Source organism: Podarcis gaigeae (assembly GCF_964106915.1).
Source record: "Podarcis gaigeae genome assembly, chromosome: 16".
Taxonomy (NCBI): Eukaryota; Metazoa; Chordata; class Lepidosauria; order Squamata; family Lacertidae; genus Podarcis; species Podarcis gaigeae.
In genome coordinates, this window is record NC_139693.1 from 37,399,623 (window position 1) to 37,423,986 (window position 24,364).

General features: G+C 46.7%; 2 protein-coding genes and 1 long non-coding RNA gene across 7 annotated transcripts in view; 1 reads left to right on the forward strand and 2 right to left on the reverse strand.

The window, feature by feature from the left end:
* Positions 1 to 396, reverse strand: part of LOC310834264 (acetoacetyl-CoA synthetase-like) — a 51,749-nt gene extending 51,353 nt beyond the window's left edge. For 3 of the 4 annotated variants that reach the window (XR_014559124.1, XR_014559125.1, XM_083717814.1), the window contains exon 1: positions 241 to 269. The gene's annotated coding sequence lies outside the window, so the exon portion shown is untranslated. Of the gene's footprint in view, positions 1 to 240 lie in introns of all 4 variants that reach the window. The other variant, XM_083717815.1, reaches the window with a different exon arrangement.
* The window catches only part of LOC310834356, a 78,485-nt gene that overhangs the window by 14,002 nt on the left and 40,119 nt on the right, over positions 1 to 24,364 (forward strand). The gene's annotated exons all lie outside the window — the stretch shown is intronic.
* LRRC43 (leucine rich repeat containing 43) lies at positions 2,453 to 23,047 on the reverse strand. Of its 2 annotated transcripts, none has more exons than XR_014559040.1 (12): positions 22,771 to 23,047; positions 21,493 to 21,771; positions 20,502 to 20,612; positions 19,859 to 19,998; positions 17,355 to 17,593; positions 16,311 to 16,489; positions 14,626 to 14,749; positions 12,338 to 12,477; positions 11,096 to 11,285; positions 8,264 to 8,449; positions 6,631 to 6,721; positions 2,453 to 3,622 (listed from the first exon to the last, which is right to left on the reverse strand). XR_014559040.1 is itself a non-coding variant. In XM_083717275.1 (12 exons), exons 1-12 carry the CDS (start codon positions 22,858 to 22,860, stop codon positions 3,480 to 3,482), a joined length of 1,902 nt encoding a protein of 633 aa, XP_083573401.1. In that variant the 5' UTR covers positions 22,861 to 23,047; the 3' UTR covers positions 2,453 to 3,479. The 2 variants fall into 2 exon arrangements, 1 of the variants encoding a protein (XP_083573401.1); XM_083717275.1 differs by having other exon boundaries at positions 11,106 to 11,285.

Consider the following 24,364-nt stretch of genomic DNA (forward strand, 5'->3'; position numbering starts at 1 on the left):
TTCCCGGGTGGGTAGATCTTGTGTCTTCCAGTACTTTGCAATAAGTATTCTTGCTGCTGTTGTAGCATACATAAAGAAAGTTCTATCCTTCTTTGACACCAATTGGCCGACAATGCCTTCAAATTATTGTCACTAGTATATAATATATAACATATAATATAATACATATACTACACTAATATATACTAATATATAATGTATAGTATATAATAATGATATATTAGACCTGCTCTATATAACATATAGGCAGAGGGCGCTCCGATCTCGCAGCAGCCAATTCCATCTCGCTCATGATTTCCTTCGCCTGGACCCGGAAGCACGTGGCCTCTGGCGGCGGGCGGGGAGCAAGCTCGCCGTGTGCACAGAGGCGCGCCACTCTCCACTTTCGCGTCTCTATAGTGCGCGCACCTTCTCCTTCCCGCTCCGCGTGAACATAAACGGGACCAGTTCCGTTCCAGAGCGGAAGTGACGATGAGAGGAGGCGGAGAAGGCGGCTTCCCAATCATGAGGATTTTTGTTGTCGTTCTAGCTGTGTAAATCCCTAATAGACGCAGCCGGGGGGAAATCAATCTCTGAGGAAGGCGACGGCGCGAAACGTGAAGGCCGGGACTCTCGCAGAAGAAAGGGGCGCGGAAGGCTACAGCTCCCCTCACGAAATCATCTCTATGGCCTTAGCCATGGCGCAGGCGATGACGTATTTCCGCTGCGCCTTGACCGAACCAAGATGGCGGCGGCCTTGAGTGGCCGGTGGCTGCGGAGCTGCTTCGCTTTCTTCAGGTATCTGTGGGAAGCAACCCGCTTCGCTGAGCGGCCCCCGCAGTGAATTAGTAAATCATCAGTAGATACTTTAAGCGAAATTTGATATAGACACCCAGCTAAGTGCAACATCACCCAGTTTATATTCACGGTACAAATCTCTCTTCTAACTCTTGCTATTGTGTTTTTTTAGCTGTTCGTTCAGTTTGCTCATACCCGGAAGTAGCTTGCCTGTATTGTTTATTTGGATTAATTTGCTTATATTGCACAGTGAGGGTGGACTCGACGTATATTAAATAATGAAATAAATGTCTGCATCTTCAAAGGTACCAGGTATATATACCAGAGTCTCAATCTGGTAGTTTTAATCTATCGTATAGTTTCTGGCATAGCACATCAGAGCTTGTCGTGTTTCAGCAATGTCCACACGACCCACAGCTCCGTTGGGTTCAATTTGTGTATAATCATCAGTTCTTTGTACAGGCAGGGATCAAAGGGCCTGGATTTCAAAGGTCTTAAAGCCTGGGTGGTGCATCGAGATGATCCCCGTTTTGGCCAAGCACATTCCAACAAAGACATCATCTGTTGGGGACAGCTCAGTGTCCTGCAGTCACCTGCAGCTGCTGCACCGTCAGCCATAACATGACAAAGCCCCTGCCACCAGCATTGTGTAGATAGAAGGATGCCGGATACAATGACTGGGATAAAATTCTTAGTGTTGGTGTCTCTGATTGGCCGGGCTTTGCTGATGACATCCCCAGCAAAAAGATCTTTGTCAGGGTCCAGATGCTCAAGGAACTCTACAATGTTGCCCGTGTTCACAAATATGTCATTGTCACCCTTCAACACAAAGCGGGTGTGGGGGCAGTCCTCTGAAGGAAATGCAGCTGCTTCCGAGAGCAGAAGCAACTGTCCATCTGGGAAAGGCTGAGAACGGAGGGCAGCTGGGCAGCACCACAAGTAACAAGAAAACGGCTGGCAGGCAGAAATCCAACAGGTCCACGTCGGGAAAGACTCTTGGCTTACCCTGCAACCCCTTTCCCCAGGAAAGTGGGCCCTTCGCAGATCCCCTTGGGGAAACGCAATAGGCATTTTCGGGGATGCCTCCAGGCCAGGATCGCCACAGCAACAACAGAGTCTGCCCATGCTCCGCTCTGGCCCCTGCAGCCTCAGGGTTGGGGCGGGGGGTCCTCGTCAGTTCAGCTTATTGCCTATAGCCAAGGCCTTCTTCCCAATGGGCACTTCACACAAAGCAAGACATTCTTCTAGAATCACACAACGTAAATATAACATCACACAGCATAAAAATTTGAAAGTACAGTGCATTCCTTCTCCCAAATGCTCTGTAGCCCTTCCCCAAATGCAAAGGTGTCTTAAGGGGAAGGGAGAGGAAGATAATCATATTCCACCCTTCTGCCAATCATCTTGATGCGGGAGGCTGAAAGGGAAATGGTTGAGAGAGATACGGGTGCAGAGGTAACTCCCTACAGCAGTGGGGATTGATGGGAGTTGTAGTACAAAACATCTGGAGGGCACCAGCTTGACAAAATCTGCCCTACAGTATAGGGGCTGTGTTTGATTTTGGAGGTGGAGAGCAAAAGCCAAAAAGTATTGGCCAGTCTCTGTAGACCAATATAAATAAAATTCAAGGGAAGCATAGATTTTCTGTTGCAAAATAAACAACTCGAATCACATAAACATTCCTAGTTAACATTTATTATTAACACCAGGTGGGCTGTTGAGACTTTTCACAAAGTGCAGAATACATGAGAGGCAGGGTGCAGTAGGAGAGGTAAGTCAACAGAAGCTCTAGCTCAACTATGGCAAGTGCTATTCAGTTTTCTTCTGAGCTTCTCTGAAACCATGAGGTCTAAAAACTTGCTTTGTGATAAATGGAACTAATAATCCAGGTTGGCGAATAGAACATATTTCACCAAACCAAAGATACTCTATTAAATTTGCTAGCTAGATAGCATGTCCAGAGTAGTCCCAAAAGTTACAATGATGCAATTTGCTGGTGTGGGAAATGTACTAGATGCTGAAGACAAAATTGTTGAGTAAATCTTTTTCAGGCTTTGGAGTGTCAATTATCAGGCACAAATAAAGAACAGAGAGCGCACATGCATTTACACCCACATACGTAGGCTTTTGGGTGTCCATATTTGCAGGTTTCAAACTTTCCACACAGTGGGACAGGAGGATATATTAGCTGCTGATAGATGGTTAAAGATTTTATTCCCTTGATTCTTTCAAAGGTTTAGAGGCTAAACTGAAAATCAGACGACATACTGTTGGTACATTCTCTTTAAGCCAATGGTCCCATCAAATATATTGTCTCTATTTTGGGGAAAGGGGGTGGGCAGGATTTGGCCACTAATGCTGATCTTGGAAGCAGAAAGGCTTGTGGGTGGGGGACTCTTGTCTATTCAGAACCTCAGAACATTTGCAAATCAATTCTGCTGCACTGCCCCCCACCCAAAGGCACCAGGTCTTCAGTGTTCCACAGGAAAGTGATGCTCCCTGCATCCAGGATGAGCCGAATGATCAAACTTCTGAGGTCAGGCCAAAGATGCAGATGTGTGATATAAAGGCATAACCTTTGCTGCGACTACCTGCCCTTACAACCTCAGCTTCCCGCAGCAGGTAGACATAGCTCTTGAGAGTCCACATCCCTCACCCCTGAAGCTTTTTAAAAAGCACAATCTGTGCTCCCCACAAAACAATTACTCTGACATGTTGTAATGTAAAAGGATTTGTGAAGCTGAATTCCATTTCACATGTTGCATTTGGAATTCCACCGTCAGCGGTACTGGCTGGCTCTGAAGGATATCTGCCCCGTCTGGAGAGTCCTTCTTTTTCCCCTTTCCTGGAAAAAAGCAGGGAGAAATATGTACTGTTGCTTCTTTTAAGCCTCCTACCCACTGGGTGGGTGTACTTATAACTGACCCCCTGAAGGACCTTTTCCCTCAACCCGTGTAGCCTTTCAGGGTTTGTTGGTATGTTTTTAACCAACTATTATTCATACCTCTAAGGGGCTGAACTGATGGGGGGGAATGGGAAAGGATGTCAGTCAGTGGTAGAGCAAAATGTTTTACAGCCTGCAGGTCTGAGAGCAACCCTGTCTCCAGTCAGTGTCCTGAGCTAGTTGGGCCAATGGGTATGAGTCACCTTCCTATGTACCCAAGGAGGGACTACCCATTCAGTAATTTTTAAATTCATAACTCCAAGAGGTTTTGAGCTGAAAGGAAAAGCGAAGGTGCAGGTTATCAGATTGTTTGCAGTTGACATTGGGAGTCATTAAAGATCCCAGAGACAGACTTCTTGGAGCTTTACCCCCTGAGCTAAACCACGCCCAATCGTTAAGGTTTTGATTAATCTATAACTTTCAATGCCATTTCATATGTTTACATTAACATGGTCATTGCCACATACAGCCCCTGCTTACTGTTGGAACCAGCCTTCTCCCACTGGGTGTTCTCCAGCTCTTTTGCAGCACAACTCCCATCTGCTCCAGCCAGCACAGAGGTGCTGGGCGGAGCTGTAGTCCAAAACAGGTAGAAGACACCAGGCTGTCGAAGACTTTGACCACAAAATCTTATTGCTAAAGTGCCTCTAGTGGAGCTGAAGTGAAAGACACCTGCAGCTATTTCTTCATCTTCCAGGTTTATTTTTTGCTGCCAAAATATTTCGTTGCTGTTTGGGGTGCATGTAGGCAGAATCCCTCATGCATGAATTGATACCACACTTCCCTGCCACGTGACTTTATGAAAACAACATTTTCAAGTTCAACAGTCATAATTCTCCCCCCCCCCCACCCAAACACCTGCAAACAAACTGTCTGCCTTTCACAAACCATTCAAGGAAATGCCTCTATATGAAAACATATTTCCCCTTCATTTATCCTACCCAGGCACCCTGACAAATGGATAAGTCAGAATGTTTATCACAAAGTCAACTCTGCCCTGGCTTAACAACTCTCCACATGATGCTGAAAGGAATTACCTGCCTCCCAGGTAAACATCATAATCAGCATCATGGAAAACTGGAAGCCACAAGCACCATGTTTACTTATATGGGCTAGTAACTCAATATATGACACCAGTTGGAAGGCAACGACAGCCATTTCCTGTAGTTGGAACAAATCGGGTGGTGCGCTCAGCTCCTTACAAGTGTTTAAATGAAGGGCTAAATGTGCACTTACAGCACAATCCAACACAGAACAAAGTCCCATTGAGTTCCTGGACCTCAAGCCCAGGGAAAGTGCAGATGCCTTTAGTGTGTGATGTAACAGCAGAGTCTGTCCTACCGTAAGGGGGCTGCAACTTATTCTGGGTGCAATTCAAATGGAAAATGGATCAGCCCATGTCTAACCAACAGGGGCACAATCTCCTCATAGATTTTCTCGCACCCAGTCTTCCTTGTTATGGCCTGAGATCTCCAGGAAAGGTCAAATCAGTTCCTCAACGTAACAGTATGTAAGACAGTCATACCAGTCCACTCTGACAAGGAGGGAGGGCCACAGCTCAGTAACAGAGCACCTGCATTGCGAGCCAAACGTCGCAGGTTCAGTCCCCACTGGCCTCTCCAGGGAGGGCTGGAAAAGACTCCTTGTCTGAAATCCTGGAGAGCTGCTGCCAGTCAGTGTAGACAATACTGGAGTAGATGGGCAAATGGTTCTGACTTGGCAGCTTCCTCTGTTCCGAAGTAGTCTAACAGAATGACATAGAATCGTGACCTCTTGGTTATTTTCCATTACCCTTAAAAAAAGAACTAGTAGTTCCTGGTCCCCATAAGAGAAGCAGAATGCTCGCAAAAGTGCAGGTACAGACAGAGATACCAGAGAATTCCAATGGGAATGGAAATGGGAGCATACATTTACTTGCCTAACTCCATCTTGGCTGCTTTGGTCGGTGTGGATACTCATTCAATAAGAGAACAGTACTTTGGTGTGGCAACACAGCTACTCTTTGGAACTCCCTGCTTTTTGGCCTCAGGCCTTTTTGGTGTTGCTTAAAATATTTTTGCTTAGGCATGCCTATCGAAATATACATATCTTTTACCTTTTTATTGCTTTTAATTATCTTTTGAATGTTTTAAATAATGTTCTTTTATTGATGATTTTAATGTTTTGCTGTTATGTTTTGTAAGTGCTTAGAAATTTTATAAGCATTATAGAAATTTTGTTAAACAAAATTAACTTCCAATGTTTGCTTATTCGTCTCATGTCTGGAACACAAATCAATTGTGCAAATAGTCACTATTCTTGTGGCTTCCAGTCCACAAGGAGCACGTTTCTGATTACGTTGCTTCCTGCTCCCCATCCGTATTGTGTTTCCTTTGCACTGGAATTAATAGGGTGGAATAGCGTTATGGCAATGCAATAATGTCATTTACATAATTAATTAGGTGAGCTATGCAATTTCACCACAGCAGATGGAGAGACAAATCGTTTTGGGCAGAAAACAAACGGTAGTGGACTGGAACCAGTGCTGTATGGGGCAGAATTGAAAACGGTGTTTTCTTACATCCCTAGGCTATGCACCCATTATACCTTTAAAGAATATTCAAAGCACATTCTTTCCCTGAAAGAATTATGGGCAATGAAGTTTACCCCAAGCGGAGCTACAATTCCCAGTGACCCTTAACAAACTACTGTTCCCAGGAGGAAGGAAATGTCTTTCAAATGTACTTTAAATATATGGTGGGTACACAGCCCTAGTTACAGGCAGTTAGGTATGCAAAACACTACTGTTTTGCATAACTGTCGTCTTAGTGAAGATTTTAACTTTGCAGTTTGCCCAGGCTTCATGCAGATTTCTAGCACCCAAAGACACTCAAAATAACCATAATACGAAGATGCTCTCCTGGGATTACCTTTGACAGGTGTGGTGGCCTTCTTCGTCGCTGCGCTCTCGGCAGCTGCAGCTTTGGCTTTTTTGTCCTTTTTTGCACCCTTTTTACTATCCTACAGAAAAGAAATTTGTTCTTTTTAGGGAGGCCAGAAACATACATATGCAAAAAAAGAAAAAAAAGGGCAGTCAGAAATGTCATACCGATTACAGTATTTTTTGCTCTATAAGACTCACTTCCCCCCCCCCCCCTAAAAAGTAAGGGGAAATGTGTGTGCGTCTTACGGAGCGAATGCAGGCTGCACAGCTATCCCAGAAGCCAGAACAGCAAGAGGGATTGCTGCTTTCACTGCGCAGTGATCCCTCTTGCTGTCCTGGCTTCTGAGATGCGGAATATTTTTTTTCTTGTTTTCTTCCTCCAAAAACTAGGTGTGTCTTGTGATCTGGTGCGTCTTATAGAGCGAAAAATATGGTAAATACTTTGGAGCTACACCTTTCAAACCACACTTCTGTACTTTCAGTCTGATCAGCCAATTTATTTTAAAAAGTGGGTATTTTCTTCCGTACAAGGTTATGACAGACTAAGAGTTCTTCCAGGAACAGTTTGTACAGCCAGATGGAGGCTTGACCTACACATTTTGAGACTCCGTGGCACAACCTGAGGTCATTATCATTATTACATTTATTAATCATCTTCTAAACCATGGATAGGCAAACTAAGGGCCGGATCTGGCCCAATTGACTTCTCAATCCGGCCCACGGACAGTCAGGGAGTCAACGTGTTTTCACAAGAGTAGAATGTGCCCTTTTATCTAAAATGCATCTCTGGGTTATTTGTGGGGCATAGGAATTTGTTCATTCCCCCCCCCCAAAAAAATAGTCTGGCCCCCCACAAGGTCTGAGGGACAGTGGACCAGCCCCCTGCTGAAAAAGTTTGCTGACCCCTGTTCTAAACCACCATTCTCAAGGCAATATGCACATAACATTGCCCACAAGAAGCCCAGCTGATGGGGTGCCCCATATTTGTGGGTAGGCGGGGTGACATCCCACACAGGTTAGCAGATAGCCCTTGCTCCATGCAGTAGGCCTCATGCCCCCAGGGTGCTACAAAGGGGCCACACGAAAGGCCTCATGACTCCTGAGCTCTCAATCACTACAAGCCTCTTTGGCTGCTTTTATCCTGACTTGGCTGTGGGGAGATTAGATGATGTTGGCTGCTGAATGAGCATTCTTCCTGGTTTGTTTGCAGGGAGGCTAGAGGACGTTGCAACAGGAAAATGTTACCCCTATACTTTCCAGATAGCCTTCCTGGGCGAGGTGACTGAGTGGGAGCTCCCTCCAGGCACATCTGGAGCACGTGGAACATCTGGATCCCTTCCAACTGCAATCTAGGCCCCATCATGAGACTGAAACCACCTTGGCCATGTTGGTTGATGACAGGGAAAGCTTTTTTCAGGATTTATGTTGGGATGGGGGCCAACCTAACCTCCCATTCTGACTCTAAGCACAGGCTTAACAGCCATTTCTGTCCTATTTCAGGCAGCGTTGGTGAAATAAATAGGAGCACCAAGGCCCAATTCTGCCCAAGGGGGCCTTCTCAGGAAAGCAACCTTTCTGACCTGGTGGCTGCATTTAACACAGATTCAGTTGCCAAATACCTTTTCTTTCGGAGACGGGGGCTTACTAGTTGACTCCGTTATCAGAATGCCAAAGTCGCACACGGTCTCCACGAGAGGCTCTCCCGCCAGAAGGCTTTCCAGACTGACATGGCCTGAGCCCAGGACCTTCACGATGGGAGGGTCACTTCGTAGCTCAGGAGGAGGAGACTTCTTTTTCTTCCCACCCTATGGGGAGGTTGCAGCATATCAGATAAATTCATTCTGGGTTATGAATAATCTTATTCAAAGATTTTCAGAATATACAGCTAACAACCACAGTAACAAACACTAACAATAAACACAACCACAACGCAGCTGTTGCAATAATGTACATTGTAAACTCAATGAGTCTACAAAAATTGCCGTGGGTCAGAGGAGGAGTTACAGTCAGCTAACTTTTTATTTATTTAAATATTTATAAATTAATCTTTGTTTATTTGTGATTCACCGATACTGGATCCTAATTCCAGACCCTCCAGATGTCCATATTTTCCAGGGACAGTCCTGGATTTACAAAAGCTGTCCCGGTTTCTGATTTGATCCCAGATTGTCCCGCTTTCCCTTATTTTCATCAGAGAAATGTTGGAGGGTATGGAATTATGCGATCCCAGAACCAAGGAGGTAAGTAACTATACAACATTTAGAAGACATCTGAAGTATAGGGAAGTTTCTTTAATGTTTTATTGTGTTATTATATATGTTGGGAGCTGCCTGAAGTAGCAGGGGCAACCCAGTCAGATGAGTGGGATATTATTATTGTTGTTGTTGTTGTTGTTGTTGAATAGGATGTCCCTATTTTTGGTGGAGAAATGTTAGCGGGCATGCAATTCCAAGACCAACATCTTGGAAATTTTACTATGTTTTAAACACTGCTATCCTGGCAGTTCTATTGCAAATGCAACATAATCTGCTAAATACATTAAAAAAAAATAAAAATATGGTGACTTGTTATTGCTTTTGTTGTCGTCAGTTGAGAGCAGCAGAAAATCCAAAACCATCGCTGGCTCCGCTGTTGGGCAATGTGAGGCAGGCACCAAAGGCAGCTAATTATGGCTGTCACGAAAGGCAGAAAGTTTTTTTAATTTATTACTGTTATTTTCGTTTTACCTGCCAGAGAAGGAAAGAGGCACTTCTGGGGTTTTCTGCCTTGGATGCCAAAATAACTTGGCAAGTTTTGGATACTCTCTGGGGTGGGGGGAGACACCATCTGCTGCCTCACCTAAAGGATCCAAATGCCTACCTAAGGCTAGCCCTACAAACAAATGCAAAACAGATTTCACCAATCTAAAGCCTTCCGGATATTTTGGACTACAGCAGCAAAAGCAGAGCCACCTTTTGGAAACATGTTCAAGTGACATATAAAAATGGGAAGGGAGAGAGTTTATCAGGTCTACACAGGAAGAGAATTTTGAAGGGCAGGCTTCTGCGTCCTAAAAATGAGGCTGTGGGCAGCTAATTGTTTTCCTTGTGAGATCTTTTTCTGTTACCTCACAAAGTGGCCAAGCCAGACATTCTGGCTTACCTTGGCTTATTGTGAGGGGCAAGGAGCTTGGACACACTTTGCATGAGTGCAATAAACAAACCAGGACCATTATTTTTATTTAAATTCATAGCCCAACCCTCTTCCTCCCAAAGGAGCCCAGGGGACTGTGCCAGACTCCCTGGCTTTGCACGTTACAGCCAAACCAGGGGCTACGGTTTCATTCTACCAAACAAGCTGCCATGACCACCAGCCAACCTGAAGCCAGAGTATGTTGCCAGCTTATGAATCGTGGCCTATTAAGGCGCAATAAACCACTATCCCTTGTTTGGACATAACGGGAAGGCAAGGCTTCCCAGGTTGCTTAACCCAGTGGTTCTCCAAATTTTTTTTAATCTGGGCCATACTTTCAGATTAAAAGTTTGCTCGCACTACAATTTTTTTATTGATAAGAAATGCATCAGAAAATTAAAAAGAAACAACTCCTAGCAGTGCTTGATTTATATAACACAGAACACAACCACTTTGCAATATGATCATGGAACATCCAGAAAGTATTAAACAATACAGCTACATAGTCTACAAATAAAACAAAAATATTTTGATACTGCACCGCACCACGCTGAAATGCGGCGGCGTAGCGTGGGTTGCCAGCACCCGGGGCAAGGCAAGTAATTTGCGCCCCCTAACCCGGGGCAAGGCAAGTAATTTGCGCCCGTGTCAGGTGATCTGAGGCGAGTTGCCGCTGGCGCTGCCGCCCAAACGACGCCGCTTGCCCGGAGGAGGAGGAGGGCAGAGAGGCGAGGAAAATGCAACATGGCCCAGCAGCAGCAGCGGTGGCGGGGCTGTGAGGAGGGGCTGCCTGGCGCGCCCTCCGCGGCCCTGACGCGCGGGGACCGTGGCGAGTGCTGAGAGCCGCTGCCTGCCGGACGCCTTCAGCCCGGACGCGCGCACAGCTCGTCGGTTCCGCGAGACATGGGGCTTTGCTATAGCCTGCGCCCGAGGCTCTTCAGCGACTCCGGAGGCGGCGAGCGCGGCCCCCCCCCAGATGTTGCGCCTGGTGCGGCCGGCCCCCCCTGCACCCCCACGCTACACCACTGCTGAAATGTTAAAATGTTTCCTGGGTTGTCCTTGAATCTTCCCGCCACCCTTGCCATCCTCTTCTGCCACACCTTTTGAGAATAACTCCATTTCCGCCCCCCTCCAATTTTGTGTTTACATACATAAAATGCTTTATGCATGTTTTGCAAACTGACATTTCTGTTTCAGGCATTGCTTAACTGCTCCCCCCCCCCCCCCCGGTCTGGCTTCATACACTTTTGACTGGAGCAACAGTCGGGCGCAACTCTCACCTCTCATTACCTTTCCAGCATCTTTTGCTTTTCCCTTCTCCTCTTTGCCTTTGTCTTTTTTCCCTTTCTCTGCCTTCTTCTCCTTCTCCTTCCCTTTCCCCTTTCCCTTCCCTTTCTCTGCCTTCCCCTTATCTTTGCCTTTTTTGGTTGGGCTTTCATTTGGAGTGAGAACGACGGGCCACGAGACAACCTGGTGAAGCAAGAGAGTTTATTAGAACAATGAAAGGCCAGATCATTAGTGAACTTTCAAAAGGCAAAAGCAAAGGGGCGTTTTCATGTCATTGTAACATTTAAGGTAACATTGTAATATTTCATGTCATCCACCAACATTGAAAAAGCCAAAATCCAGAATAGATAGGTTAACGTGGATTTTTAGTATATTCCCATCTTGGCTGTGAGTTCTAAAAGACTTGCTCCCTGCCCTGCAAGCTTTCCCCCCCTGGCCTGGGAGGGAGGGGTCTGGACTGACTCCAGCTACAAAAGCTGAGGCAGCTGCAGAGGTCAGAATCACTTCCCATGGGGCATCATGAAGCGATTAACAACGTAATAGCACATGTGAAAACAATTACCGTATTTTTCGCCCTATAGGACGCACCATCCCATAAGGCGCACCTAGTTTTTTTGGGGGGAAATAAAGGGGGAAAAAATATTTTCCCCCCCAGGCGCGGGGCTGGGGCGGGGGAGGCCCGAGCTTCCCCCGCCCCCGCCCCCAAACAGGCAGCTCTCTGCAAGCCGTGGGAGCCCAGCACTGGCTCCGGCTGCTTGCGGAGAGGTCCGCGAAGCCTGGACGCGCTGAGCTCAGCGCGCGCAGGCTTCTGCATGCAGGCAACTCTCCACAAGCAGCGGGAGCGCTCCCGCTGCTTGCAGAGAGGTCCGCGAAGTCTGGACGCGCTGAGCTCAGCGCGCGCAGGCTTCGGCATGCAGGCAACTCTCCGCAAGCAGCGGGAGCCCAGCGCTGGGCTCCCGCTGCTTGCGGAGAGGTCCGCGAAGCCTACAGAGCGAGAGGGGTCGGTGCGCACCAACCCCTCTCGCTCTCCAGGCTTCAGCGAAAGCCTGCATTCGCCCCATAGGACACACACACATTTCCCCTTCATTTTTGGAGGGGAAAAGGTGCATCCTATAGGGCGAAAAATACGGTACATATACAAAAAACATTTAAAATGTAAATATAAAAGACAGTTTGAATATTTGCATATATATTTGCATCTGTATCTGTACAGAATCTGCCTTGGAATACGTAACCTTTTCCTCCACAACTGTCACCGTGGTTCCGGCGAGAAGATAGGCCTTCAGAGCAACCATATCTCTGGTGACATGCTCCTTCGTGTGGTCGCAGTCTATGACCTCAGCCCAGGGCTTTCGAGGGGTGGAATAAACATTTCCTAAGGGGGAGAAGCGAAGGGCTTTTGAGGAAAGCACATCTTCAGAACAGGACACCTCAAAGGTCGGGCCACATTCCCTCATGCGCCACCTTTGAGGGGCCGGGGTGGGGGGTGGGCAGATACCAGGGGCAAAATGCAGGTAGAGCAATGGATTCTTCCCTTACTGTTGTATGGAAGCATACAGTCTAGCAATGCAAATTTCTGGTTTTTGCAGGGACCTGCCCAATGTCCCCTCTAGCCCTTCATCCAGGCAAGCGAAAGGCATTATCACATTTCCAAGGACACATTTCAGCCAGGCAAAAGCATCTTGAGAAGAATACGGAGAATCTCTCTGGTGTGCAATGCCCTGGGCTTCGAACCCCAGAGGCCCACCCCTGCCCTGCCCAATTGCTTATAAAATGACTGGGGTTTTGCATCAAACCAGACGGGTAGATTTAAAAGCAACCCCTTCTTGCCTCAATGTCTGACTTGCAATTCAGCATGTTAAACACAAATGCCCAAACTCTTGTGCTAGATCAGGTAACAGTTCAGGATAAGAATGTCCTTTGTTAATAATCAGTCAGCATGCTCTGCTAACAGGTTCCTCAGTGTCCCGAGAGATAAAGCAGTAGCAACACCATTTAAGAAGTGGATAGCTGATTTCTTACTAGGCCAAGAATCATTCCCAAATTTGGCTGGAGATAATCACCTTCAGGTAACAGAAAATCAAGGACAGCAATGATTCTCTTTAACTGAGCCAAAGATGTGGTTCAGTTAAAGATAACAGCCTGCATACTTTGCAATCACATCAAGTTTTCATTAAGCAGAATTAATATCTCTGTACTGTTTCCCTGCAAAGAAGGGGTCCAAGCAAAGAGAGAAAAGCTTTATTGATTTAAACCAACTTCCAACAACTTGGTGCACTCCGGATGTCCTGGACTACAATGTCCATTATCCATGACTGATTTAAATGCAGTTATTGTAGGTGTGACAATAACAGATTTGACAGAAAAGGAGAGGTGGGATCACACTTGTGCTTTGTCTTGTCCCTTAGCACAGGGGTGCAGGAACCTACAGTCCTCCGGCTATGGTTGGACTCCAGCTCCCATCATCTCCAGTCAGTATGGCAAACCGTCAGGGATAATGGAACATGTAGTCCATCAACATCTATAGGGCCACAGGTTCCCCCTCCTTCCCATAGCAGGTGAAGAAAACCTGGACTTAATTTGAAGAGACTGGCATATGTGTAGTTGCATTTATGGTGCATTTAAACCTGGTGACATTTTAAAGGCTGTCCTTTACTCATCCACAGACTTTGGGAAAGAGCTTGGAAACAAAGGCGGCTGCGTAACAACTTTCTGCCATTGAAGAGTCATGCCCTACTTTGCAGTCAGGACTTCTGAAACTAGGAAGCCAAGCAACTTCCTAGTAGAAGCCTAGCAAAGGATTTTAATAGGCATTATTTAGAAACTATAGCTAAATATCAGCAGCTAGATAGCTCAAAGCTACTACAGTCTTGCAAAGTGCATTCATAGCACATTCTGTCTTTCACTGCCTCCCGCGGTTTGGTCAAACTCATGCTGGTAGCTTCAAGAACACTGTCCCACCATCTCGTCCTCTGCCGTCCCCTTCTCCTTGTGCCCTCCATCTTTCCCAACATCAGGGTCTTTTCCAGGGAGTCTTCTCTTCTCATGAGGTGGCCAAAGTCTTGGAGCCTCAGCTTCACGAACTGTCCTTCCAGTGAGCACTCAGGGCTGATTTCCTTAATAATGGATAGGTTTGATCTTCTTGCAGTCCATGGGACTCTCAAGAGTCTCCTCCAGCACCAGAATTCAAAAGCATAATTTCTTCGGCGATCAGCCTTCTTTATGGTCCAGCTCTCACTTCCATACATCACTACTGGGAAAACCATAGCTTTAACTATACGGACCTTATAGGACATTAGAGCTGAGCTATTTAATAATTACCCTGGTTAATTTTTGCATGAGTTTTAAAGCTTGCAGAAGCCCTCAGCTGTGCTAAGCTCAGCTAGAAGGCTGAGCTAAGCACATGAGGAACTCCCTGCAGCTAGGTTTCTTGGGAGTTATCTGTGTGGGGCTGGTAACACATGCAGAATGCAAGTTCACTTGTGGTCCAGTTTACTCCGTCAGGCCCTGTGGAGCTACTCACCAGGCTCAGTAGGAGATTTGATAGGAGAGTCCACAGGTGTGGGCTCATTGCTTCCCCCTCCTTCCACTCCTCCTTGTGCATTTTCAACATTCAATGTAGTTGATACCGGTATTGCTGAGACACACTGCCATTATAATAAATAAGAAGAATCACGTGAAAATTTCGTAGCTGGGAAACATGCAGACACCAAGAACAGCTGCATTCCATGCATCAAAATGGGGGGGCGGAGAAGGCATAGGTGGCACTAAAGCTGCCTTCTCCAAACTGGTCCCCTCCAGATTTTTTTTAACTACAAATCCCATCAGCCTCAACTGGCACACTTGATGGAAGTTGTAGTCCGAAAGATCTGGACAGCAGAAGGTTGGGGAAGGCTGTCCTAATGTATACTATTGAATAAAACAAGTTATTTACAACCCACCAACCAGTTACAGAATAAAGAATACATAATATTAAAAGGTAGAGATATTTTTAAGCGAAAAAAATAAAAATTGTCTAAGCAAAATTGCTACATTTGGGAGCTTTGATACTTCTCTTTAGTTTAAAAATTGGACTTCTCCCAAAAGATTATCAACAGAAACTCTGATCAACCTAGAAAAGACTACAGAAAAAAATCAACTTTGCCATGTTTATTGCAGCTGACACTTGTATTCTGCTATCTTTGCCATTCAGCTTTAAAGGGTAAAGGTAAAGGACCCTGACAGTTAAGTCCAGTCGCAGACAACTCTGGGGTTGCGATGCTCATCTCGCTTTACAGGCCAAGGGAGCCGGCGTTTGTCCGCAGACAGTTTTTCCAGGTCATGTGGCCAGCATGACTATGCCACTTATGGCAAAACCAGAGCAGCACACGGAAACACCGTTTACCTTCCTGCCAGAGTGGTACCTATTTATCTGCTTACACTTTTTGGCGTGCTTTCGAACTGCTAGGTTGGCAGGAGCAGGGACCGAGCAACGGGACCTCACCCCATTGCGTGGATTCGAACCGCCGGCCTTCCGATCGGCAAGCCCAAGAGGCTCAGTGGTTTAGACCACAGCGCCACCCGTGTCCCTGCCATTCAGCTTTAAAGAGGGCAAAAAGCATTATTATAATTTTCTGCGGTGTCTCCTCCTGGTACGATGGAATTGCCGCCTCCTTTGCATTACTGAAATGCATCCATTCCAAATTCCACCTCATTTCGCAGTTGATGGTTCTGCACAACAGCTGCAAGCAAGGTTCATCCTCACTGGACTGTTGTGCCCTTATGCAAATACTCCCATGTGTAGGACTTAAGCTGCATCTATAGGGTAAGGCTTGTTCACACTACCAAAGATATACTATAGTAACTGTCATGGCTTCCCCCACATTGGGAACTGTAGCTTGTGCCTTCATTTAATATCTTTAGGTGCCAGGCCTTTGGCTACTTAAAAAATCTATAGCCTTTTAAGCTGTGTGTATGTCTTAGGGGGTATTGTTTATGTCTGTTATCATGCTATGCATTTTTGTGTTTTTTTATATTGTAAAGCACCCTATGATCATTGGCTGAAGGGCGATTTTTTTTAAAAAAATTAATAATTGTTTTAATAATAATAATAGTTCCCTATCGCCCTTTGCAGAACTACAGTTCCCAGGGCTCCCTGGAGAAAGCGCAGAACTGTGGCAACCAGTTTAATCAGTGGCATTCATACAACCCTGTTTCAAGAACGTCTACCTTGTCTGCTTCTTTCTCCTCAATTTTCTCATCTTTGGCAAATTCATATGTCACGTAGTAATTGTAGGTGATTATCGGAGCCTCAGGTCCAGTCTCCGGTTCCTCTGGGCCAAGAGGATTAGGGACACCCCTGACTTTGCCAACGACCACGACCATTTTAGTGTAGCACTTTAAGAGCTCTGCGAAAGCAGGAGACGAAACATTAAACAGCAGCATCCATTTGAATGCAGATCGCAGGACCCAGGCAGATCGCAGACAGATCGCAGACACACCCAGGCAGGATGTAACATCTGCCCCCAAAATGCTTAGCAAAGCAGGACTGGTCAAGCCGTTGGAGCAAAGGAAGGTGCGCTGTTTCAGCTGTGCAAAGCTCTCATGGGGTTGGGAGTAGAGAGCACTGAATTGTGGGTGGGTACAAGCGGGAGCTGCAACAAAATGCTGCAATGTAGAATGCTCCTGCTCAGGGTTCAGCTACACCTTCTCCCAGGACACTCCATTCCATTCCACTTCCTCTGGCTTTCCATGTTTTCACCCAACAATCAGCATTCTGTGTTTTCACAGAATGTTTAGCATTCGCGCGGGTGTTTTGGGGTTAAAACGGAGGCAATTCAGCACAGCACCTCAAAAAACGGGATTGCAACTTCGCACGATTATTAGAGCCCCCAAAACCCACATTTTTGGACTCCATGATATCACACAAGGTGGCAGTCCTGAACACTTTGCTTCAGCATGAATCCTAGTCTATTTCACAAGAGGCCTAAAAGTCTACACCACTAGGAGTCGCCCAAGAGCCACAATATTACAGGGTCTGGGGAGAAACTGAATATTGAGGATCCAGAAAAACATACACAGGTTTGGGTTCAAGTGTCCAGCTGCACTGCAAAGCTAGGTTTGGCATTCTGAGTATGAGTCAATTCTTTTACTTGCCCTGACTATCACACCTTGGATGTTTTGGCTGCTGGAACTAAGATAGCCCTGTCTGGCCACTTGTCAGGGATGTGGAAATTCCATCAATGGACTGCTCTTTGACTAAGGAAGCCTCACCCGGAGTGCTAGACAGCTCTAAGAAGTCGTGTCTCTCATCAGGTGTGATGATCACATCGTCAAGCGTGCAGAGTTTTGGCAGGCTATCGATGACAAACCCCCTGTAGCCAGGCAGCAGGGCGAGTGGGTTTCCCTGAAGCACCAGAACCCGCAGTTTCTTCATCGTCAAAAGCTTCAAGAGGAGGCTCAGCAAGTTGGTGAAATTGTTGTAGCTCAAGTCGAGGGAGACGAGTTTCGGCCTAAGGCAAAATAAGGGAAGGGAATGGGTCTTTAGTAAGAGCTAATGGGAACAGGGACAGCTAAGATGGATGTTGCTGGCTGGGCCTGGTGGGAATTGGAGTCCTACAGGATCTGGGGAGGACCACATTGGGCACCTCGAGATTAAAGGCAGCTGAACTGAACTCAGTGAGAAGCGCACACACATGAACATAGTGCCCCACATTCTCTGTGTGTCCCTCCTGGCAATGGGCAAACCCGTCAATTTTAGTCTCTCTCCATTTCTCATTTTTCCAACCTTAAATTCAGTTCTCCCGATTTCAATATCAGTTTGCAATTTTTTAAAAAATCAGTATTTTTTTCATAATACAGTATGATTGTATCTTACACATATTTTAACTGGCACAATCTCAACCATATGCGATTGAAGGCAGGCTGGTTGAAAGGGCACAGGTTAAATCCAAGCATGGCAGGGGGCTTTTGTGTGCTCATGCAAGATCTTGCAGGGCAATCCAAGTTCCTGCAAGATCTCTCACAAGCACCACGTGGATTCCAGAGCTGGAAAGTCTGGTTGGGGTTACCCAGCATGGAAAATGCTTTTATGCTCTCCGCCTTCATCACTGAGCATGGCCTACACTCAGTGCAACAGGCTCTGGGGGTGCTAGTCATGGAGTGATACCAAGAGTTTGGATATACGAAATTTTCATGTGTACTGAACCCCTGCACAAGATGCGATAGAACTGTCCCTGCTCCTGCCAACCTAGCAGTTCGAAAGCACGTCAAAGTGCAAGTAGATAAATAGGTACCACTCCAGCGGGAAGGTAAATGGCGTTTCCGTGCGCTGCTCTGGTTCGCCAGAAGCGGCTTAGTCATGCTGATCACATGACCCGGAAGCTGTACGCCGGCTCCCTCTGCCTATAGAGTGAGGTGAGCGCTGCAACCCCAGAGTTGTCCGTGACTGGACCTAACAGTCAGGGGTCCCTTTACATTTACACTTTAGGCTAGTCTATGCATTTAATAAAAACAACATTATTTGGTTGGGAAACAGCATTCGAAAAGTGCAAATTTCAAAGAGTAACCGTGTCTTGCTTGGTGTTTTGTTTCATAACGTGGGAATTAGGCGAGTTCACTTTTAACTGAGAACTAAATCTAATTCCTTCCTCCTTCCTCCTTCTCAGCCCCACCTGATTGTGACCAAGAATGTGAGGAAGGTCCTTCCCCATCTGCACCTCAAGGGAGACTGAACTTAGTGGCAGAAGGTGGGGTGGGGGATCAATGCGTTTCCCACACTCTTAACATATTCCTGCCTAAGGATGGAAAGAACTGTCATTTTCAGTTCTTCCAGTTTTTCATTTCTCCAATCCTAATCAGCCAAAAAAACAACAACTTTTAAAAAGATCCTCATAAAAATTAACCAGCATTTTAGTGTAAATTTTTCATAATAAACACATCTTTATAAGCAATTTTGACTAATGTACACATTTTTGCAAGCCATTTTCCCTAATATAATGATTTTTGTATGTATTTTCCTACTAACACCATCATTTTTATGCATTTTCAACCAATATATACATTTTTATAAACATTTGGTCCATCACAACATTTGGATAAGTGCAAATTTCAAAGGATGGCTGTCTTTTAGTTTGCTTATTGTTTCAGAAAGTGCAATTTTTTTATAGATTTCGCTCAGTGGTTCTCAAAGGGTGTGGTGAGCCACCCTAGTGTGACAGGAGAGGATGGCAAGGGTGGTGAGAAGAGTCAAGAAAAATCAAAGAAACATTTATACGTTTCAGTGTAGTGTAGTGTAGTGTAGTGTAGTGTAGTGTAGTGTAGTGTAGTGTAGTATATATATATAATTTTTATTTGCAGAATATGGATAGATATATTTTCAAAATGAGAACAAGAACATCAAGTGATACAGAGGAAAATCCTAGTTGTGATCCAGAATAGCTGTTTGAACAGAGTGCTGGAGAAGACTCGTTTACAATTATATTTTGGGAATGATTTATGTTCTTATGCAGCTGCATTTTTGAATACTTTCTGTATCTCCCATGATCATATTATGAAATAGTTGTGTTCTGTGTTTTAAATCCAGCTCCGCTAGGAGTTGTTCTTTTTTGTTTTCCAATGTATTTCTTATCTGTGAAAAATTTGGTGTGGCATGAACTCTCTCCTGAAAACGAGACCCAGAGAAAAAAGTTTGAGAACCACTGTTTTAGCTTCAAATGTGCACTGAACTAAATTTCTCCTCCATTCCTCTTCCTGCCTGCTTAAAAGTTTCCCATTACCAGTAAGTGTCTGTGAGGTACTGTTCTTCGGACGAACCGAGCTGGCAATTGTGGCCAAGGCCGAGATGCTGGAGTTCAGGAGGCGGGTGGGCACACAAGTCCTTCAGACCATCCACTTCGTTGCCACAAAGTTCTAGGACCTGCCAAGTGGAGGAAGAGGGAGGAAATAACCTTCAGGTAACAAAGAGGGCAAGAGTGCTGGATACACATCCAAATCGTTTAATGGGAGTCCTCAGATAGAAGGAGAAAGAATAGGAATTTTACCTTCAGGGAAAGCACAAACCCAAACAACACAAGCCTTCTGCTTGTTTCTTTCACACAGAGAAGCTTCCAGAACCATCTTGAATTAATTAGAATAGGAAAGATCTCTACACATCCAATCAATACTTTCTGTAAGAAATGCAATCTGACTCTTTCTGACCCAGAAAGAGCCCTGTGGCTGGATCAGACCAAAGGCCTATGTATTCCAGCAGCCTGTTTCTCACAGGGGCCGATCCTGTGTTCCAGTGGGAAGCTCAGCAGCCCACCCCTCAGCCGGTCCTCCCACCGACTAGCTGACATTCTCAGTTCCATGTATCTTCCATTCCAATAACTTCTCCCACGTCTCCCACCCTTATCTACCTTCCCTCCCACCTGCAGGTACCTTTAGGGTTGGAGGGAGGTTGCTGGAGTTGATCTTGCTGATGTGATTTGCACTCAGGATTAGCTCTTCCAGGTTGGGGAACTTTAACAAATCAGCATCAATTTCAGTCACCTAGGAAGAGAGCAAAACACCAACAACACTCATGGAGTCAAAGGCGGTCACAAGCAGGAAACGAGCGATCCACTGGAAAGCTCTAGCACAGTAAATGCAGCCTGAGGACTTAAGAAAATGAATTAACCCTACCCAGCAAACAACAACCACACTCAATTTCTTGCTTTAAAATTGTCAGAAACTTGCACTCAAAAACGCAATGCCATGGCAATCCAAATACAGAAGGCAGTTACGTCCCACCTGAGAACTCTGCAGTCAGAAAGGAGCAGTCGATGCACTTAGATCATAGAGTTGGAAGGGACCCTGAGAAACCCCTACAGTGAAGGCAGACACAGCTGTCCCATTTGGGGATCAAACTTGTGACCTTGGTGTTGTCAGCACCACGCTCTAACCAACTGAGCTATCCACAGAAGGGGAGCACTCAAGCTCTGAGTCAGAGTGGCACAAACAAGGCATCAGCATCAGAGCGGAATATAAGCACTAGGCTGTTCCCTGGGCTACAGGGCATCCCTCAACATGTCTTGGGTGCTACCCACACAGAACTATGCAGGCCCTGAAAATCAGCTGATGCCTGAGGCTTGTTTAGGGCCACACATTGACCTATGCAAGTGCCAACAATGAGAACTGTCAACACCTGCACAGCTCAGCAAAAAAAAAAAACCCACTCCCTCCATCATCAGCTGACTGTAGGCATTTGCAAAGCGACAGACACAAGGCTTCGTTGGTGCTGCCCCCACAGGTAAGAGGGCTTAGCTTGGCCACAATGGCCTTATAGGTCAAATGGGGAGGGCTGGCGGGACCCACTTGACCTGGGAGGGGAGCCAAGGTTCCCTAATCCTTGAGCTGTGGTCTTAACCACCCAAGAGTCTTGGCCACCCACATTTTTGTTCACAATCCTGAGCGATTTGAAGTAGGAGAAGATTAAGCTGTCCTGGATGTCCCTTGGAGACTGCACTGCCAGCTCCCTCAGCTGCTGGTCCTCAGGGCTGCAGTCAGCAGGCAGGGCCCACGGAGAGCCCAGGCTTCTCAGGTAGTCGGTGAGCGATTCCACACTTTCCTCATCTGGCGGCAGGAACCCTTCGCGAGGGGAAGCTCTGGCCTTTGGCAAGGCCCAACTGGGAGAAACTGTGGCCTTCCTCGGTGGGAAACGGGACTTATTCTGCGGAGGACAGAAAGGAGAGATGTATAAGCTTCTGGGGGGGGCACTGCAGAGAAGAAGACAAGACACCCACAGGATGAGTGTCTACGGGAGCCGCTCCCCATCTATTGCTCCCGACGGACGACCTGATAATGGAGGAGGGTCTTGGCAGACCACTTAAAACATCTTCCCACCTGCTGTAGCAATTGTACTGAGCATGATTTTTAATTTTGTGTGTGTGTGTATCTATATGTCGAGGGACGCAGGTGGTGCTGTGGGTTAAACCACAGAGCCTAGGACTTGCCGATCGGAAGGTTGGTGGTTCGAATTCCCACGACGGGGTGAGCTCCCGTTGCTCGGTCCCTGCTCCTGCCAACCTAGCAGTTCGAAAGCACGTCAAAGTGCAAGTAGACAAATAGGTACTGCTCCGGCGGGAAGGTAAACGGCGTTTCCGAGCGCTGCTCTGGTTCGCCAGAAGCGGCTTAGTCATGCTGGCCACATGACCGGGAAGCTGTATGCCGGCTCCCTCAGCCAGTAAAGCGAGATGAGCGCCGCAACCCCAGAGTCGGCCACAACTGGACCTAATGGTCAGGAGTTCTTTACCTTTTATATCTGTGTGTGTGTGTGTGTGTGTCTACGCACACACAAACACACAAAATTGTATGTGTGTGTATTGCTTTATTTATGTTAATGTGTTATACATTTGATGTTAGCCGCTCTGAGCCCAGCTTCGGCTGGGGAGGGCGGGATATAAATAAATAAAATTATTATCATTATTATTATTATTGCTTATGTTATTTCTTATATTGTATTTCATTGTACTGAAATTTGCATTCCCTTCCATTCCCGCCATTGGCGCCCCGCACCCGGGCCAGCCCTGCGTGGAAGTGCCATGGGGCAGCTAGCTATTTGCTGGGCGGGAGTGGCAGAGAGCACGAGGATCTCCCCCCCCCCGCTCCCTCTCCCCCTCCCCAGGCCCCACTAACCTCCCGCCGCCCTCCTCGCCTCCCTCCAGCTCACCCAGCTCCCGATCCCGCAGGGAAACTGGTCCAGGCACAGCCGGCGGAGGTGCTCCCAGAAGGCGGCGGAGGCGGCGCCGGGACCCGCCATGGCCGAGCATCCCTCCCTCGCCGGCGTCCTCCGTTGCCAGGCGACGGGCTGGGTTGCCGGGCGACGCCGAGGCTCCCGGGCTTGCTTCCGGGTGGGCGCGCCGAGGGCTGCGCTGTGCGGGATCCTTGCCTGGAATCACTTCTTTGTAGACGCTGCAAGCAGCGGGTGCCTCGCGTATTTCGCCGGGCGCGCAAGATGCGCCGCACGTTTGGAATGTTGCTTTATTGTGTGTTTAAATGTTGCAAAGCTGCCCTGGGAATTTTGCTGACAAGCTGGGTAGAAATCCCTCGGGTGTAAATGCACGCAATGCCCTCTCGAGAATCTGTTTCGGTTTTGCAAAGCAGTCCGGAGTTTCCAGATTAGTCCGTGCACGCGCTTCCCCCGTTTCCTCCGCGTCCAGCGCGCTCCCACCGCTGGGTTGGGAAGCGGTGCGCGCGCAGGGAAGTTGGCTCTGCATTTCCCCAGGTTGGAGCATTGCACTGCAAAGCAAGTTGCCAGTCAAAGCCGAAAAAGAGAAAGAGAAAGAAAGAAAGCCAAAGTCTGATAAGAAAATACAATTAGACAGGTCATCAATGGGTGGTGCGGGGAGTAAATCACAGGAAGAAGAATATTAATAGGAGAAAATATATTATGTTTTTATATTCTGCTGGAAGCCGCCCAAGGTGGCAGGTGGGCAGCCAGATGGGCAGGGTATGAATAATAAAATTATTTATTTATTTATTTATTTATTTAGGCAAAAAGAAGAACATGATAAAGAAAAAGGAGGTGTAATGGTAAGAGAATGAGAAAAATTCAGTGAGAAAAAGTTAGAAACTCACAGGCAACAAGCAGAGGTGTAATAGAATTTGGTGGTTGAAATCTAAGTTGGAGGAAGCAGGAACAAAGAGGTGAAAGCTGGCATATCCTGGAGAAAGGTAGCCTTATAGGCGGCCAAACAAAATAAAAGGAAATACAGTGGAACCTCAGTTTTCAAACGTAATCCATTCCGGAAGACAGTTCGACTTCTGAAACGTTCAAAAACCGAAGCATTTACTTCCAGGTTTTCGACGTTTAGGTTCCGAAACGTTCGTCAACAGAGACATTCAAGAACCGAGGTTCCACTGTAGATAATCAGGCCCAAGAAATCAGACCAGGCAGAGATCAAGGCATGAATGTAACAGAAGAAAACAATGTCTTGCAGCAGATTAGCAGCATAGGAAAGAAACCCAGCCAGCAATAAATCACACGGAGTGGGTGAAGTTAACTCTTTATTAGAAGGAAGAAGGCCTGCTCAGGGATGCCAGGCCTAATGAGCACAGCAACTCTTCTTGGTTGGCAGTTGTGGAGGCTGAAGGTCCCCATCTTCCCACAGCTGCCTAAATCTCCTCCTCCCCTGGGTCCTTCTCAAGCAATCTGAGACTATGCCAATGTGCCTGTCTCTGCTTCGCCCACTTCATACCCCTTCTGGTCCAGGAGAAGGGGAGCTTGATGCAGCAGGGTGGGGAGACCCCCATGCCTCTTCACC

What these genes read in the sequence shown, in the direction of transcription:
- LRRC43 (XM_083717275.1), bottom strand. Translation starts at nt 22,860, where the DNA reads ATGGCGGGTCCCGGCGCCGCCTCCGCCGCCTTCTGGGAGCACCTCCGC. An exon ending in TACCTCACAGACACTTACTG is followed by an intron (nt 17,594 to 19,858) that starts GTAATGGGAAAC and finishes ATTTTGCCTTAG; the next exon opens with GCCGAAACTCGTCTCCCTCG. An exon ending in TGACAGTTGTGGAGGAAAAG is followed by an intron (nt 11,286 to 12,337) that starts GTTACGTATTCC and finishes TTGCTTCACCAG; the next exon opens with GTTGTCTCGTGGCCCGTCGT.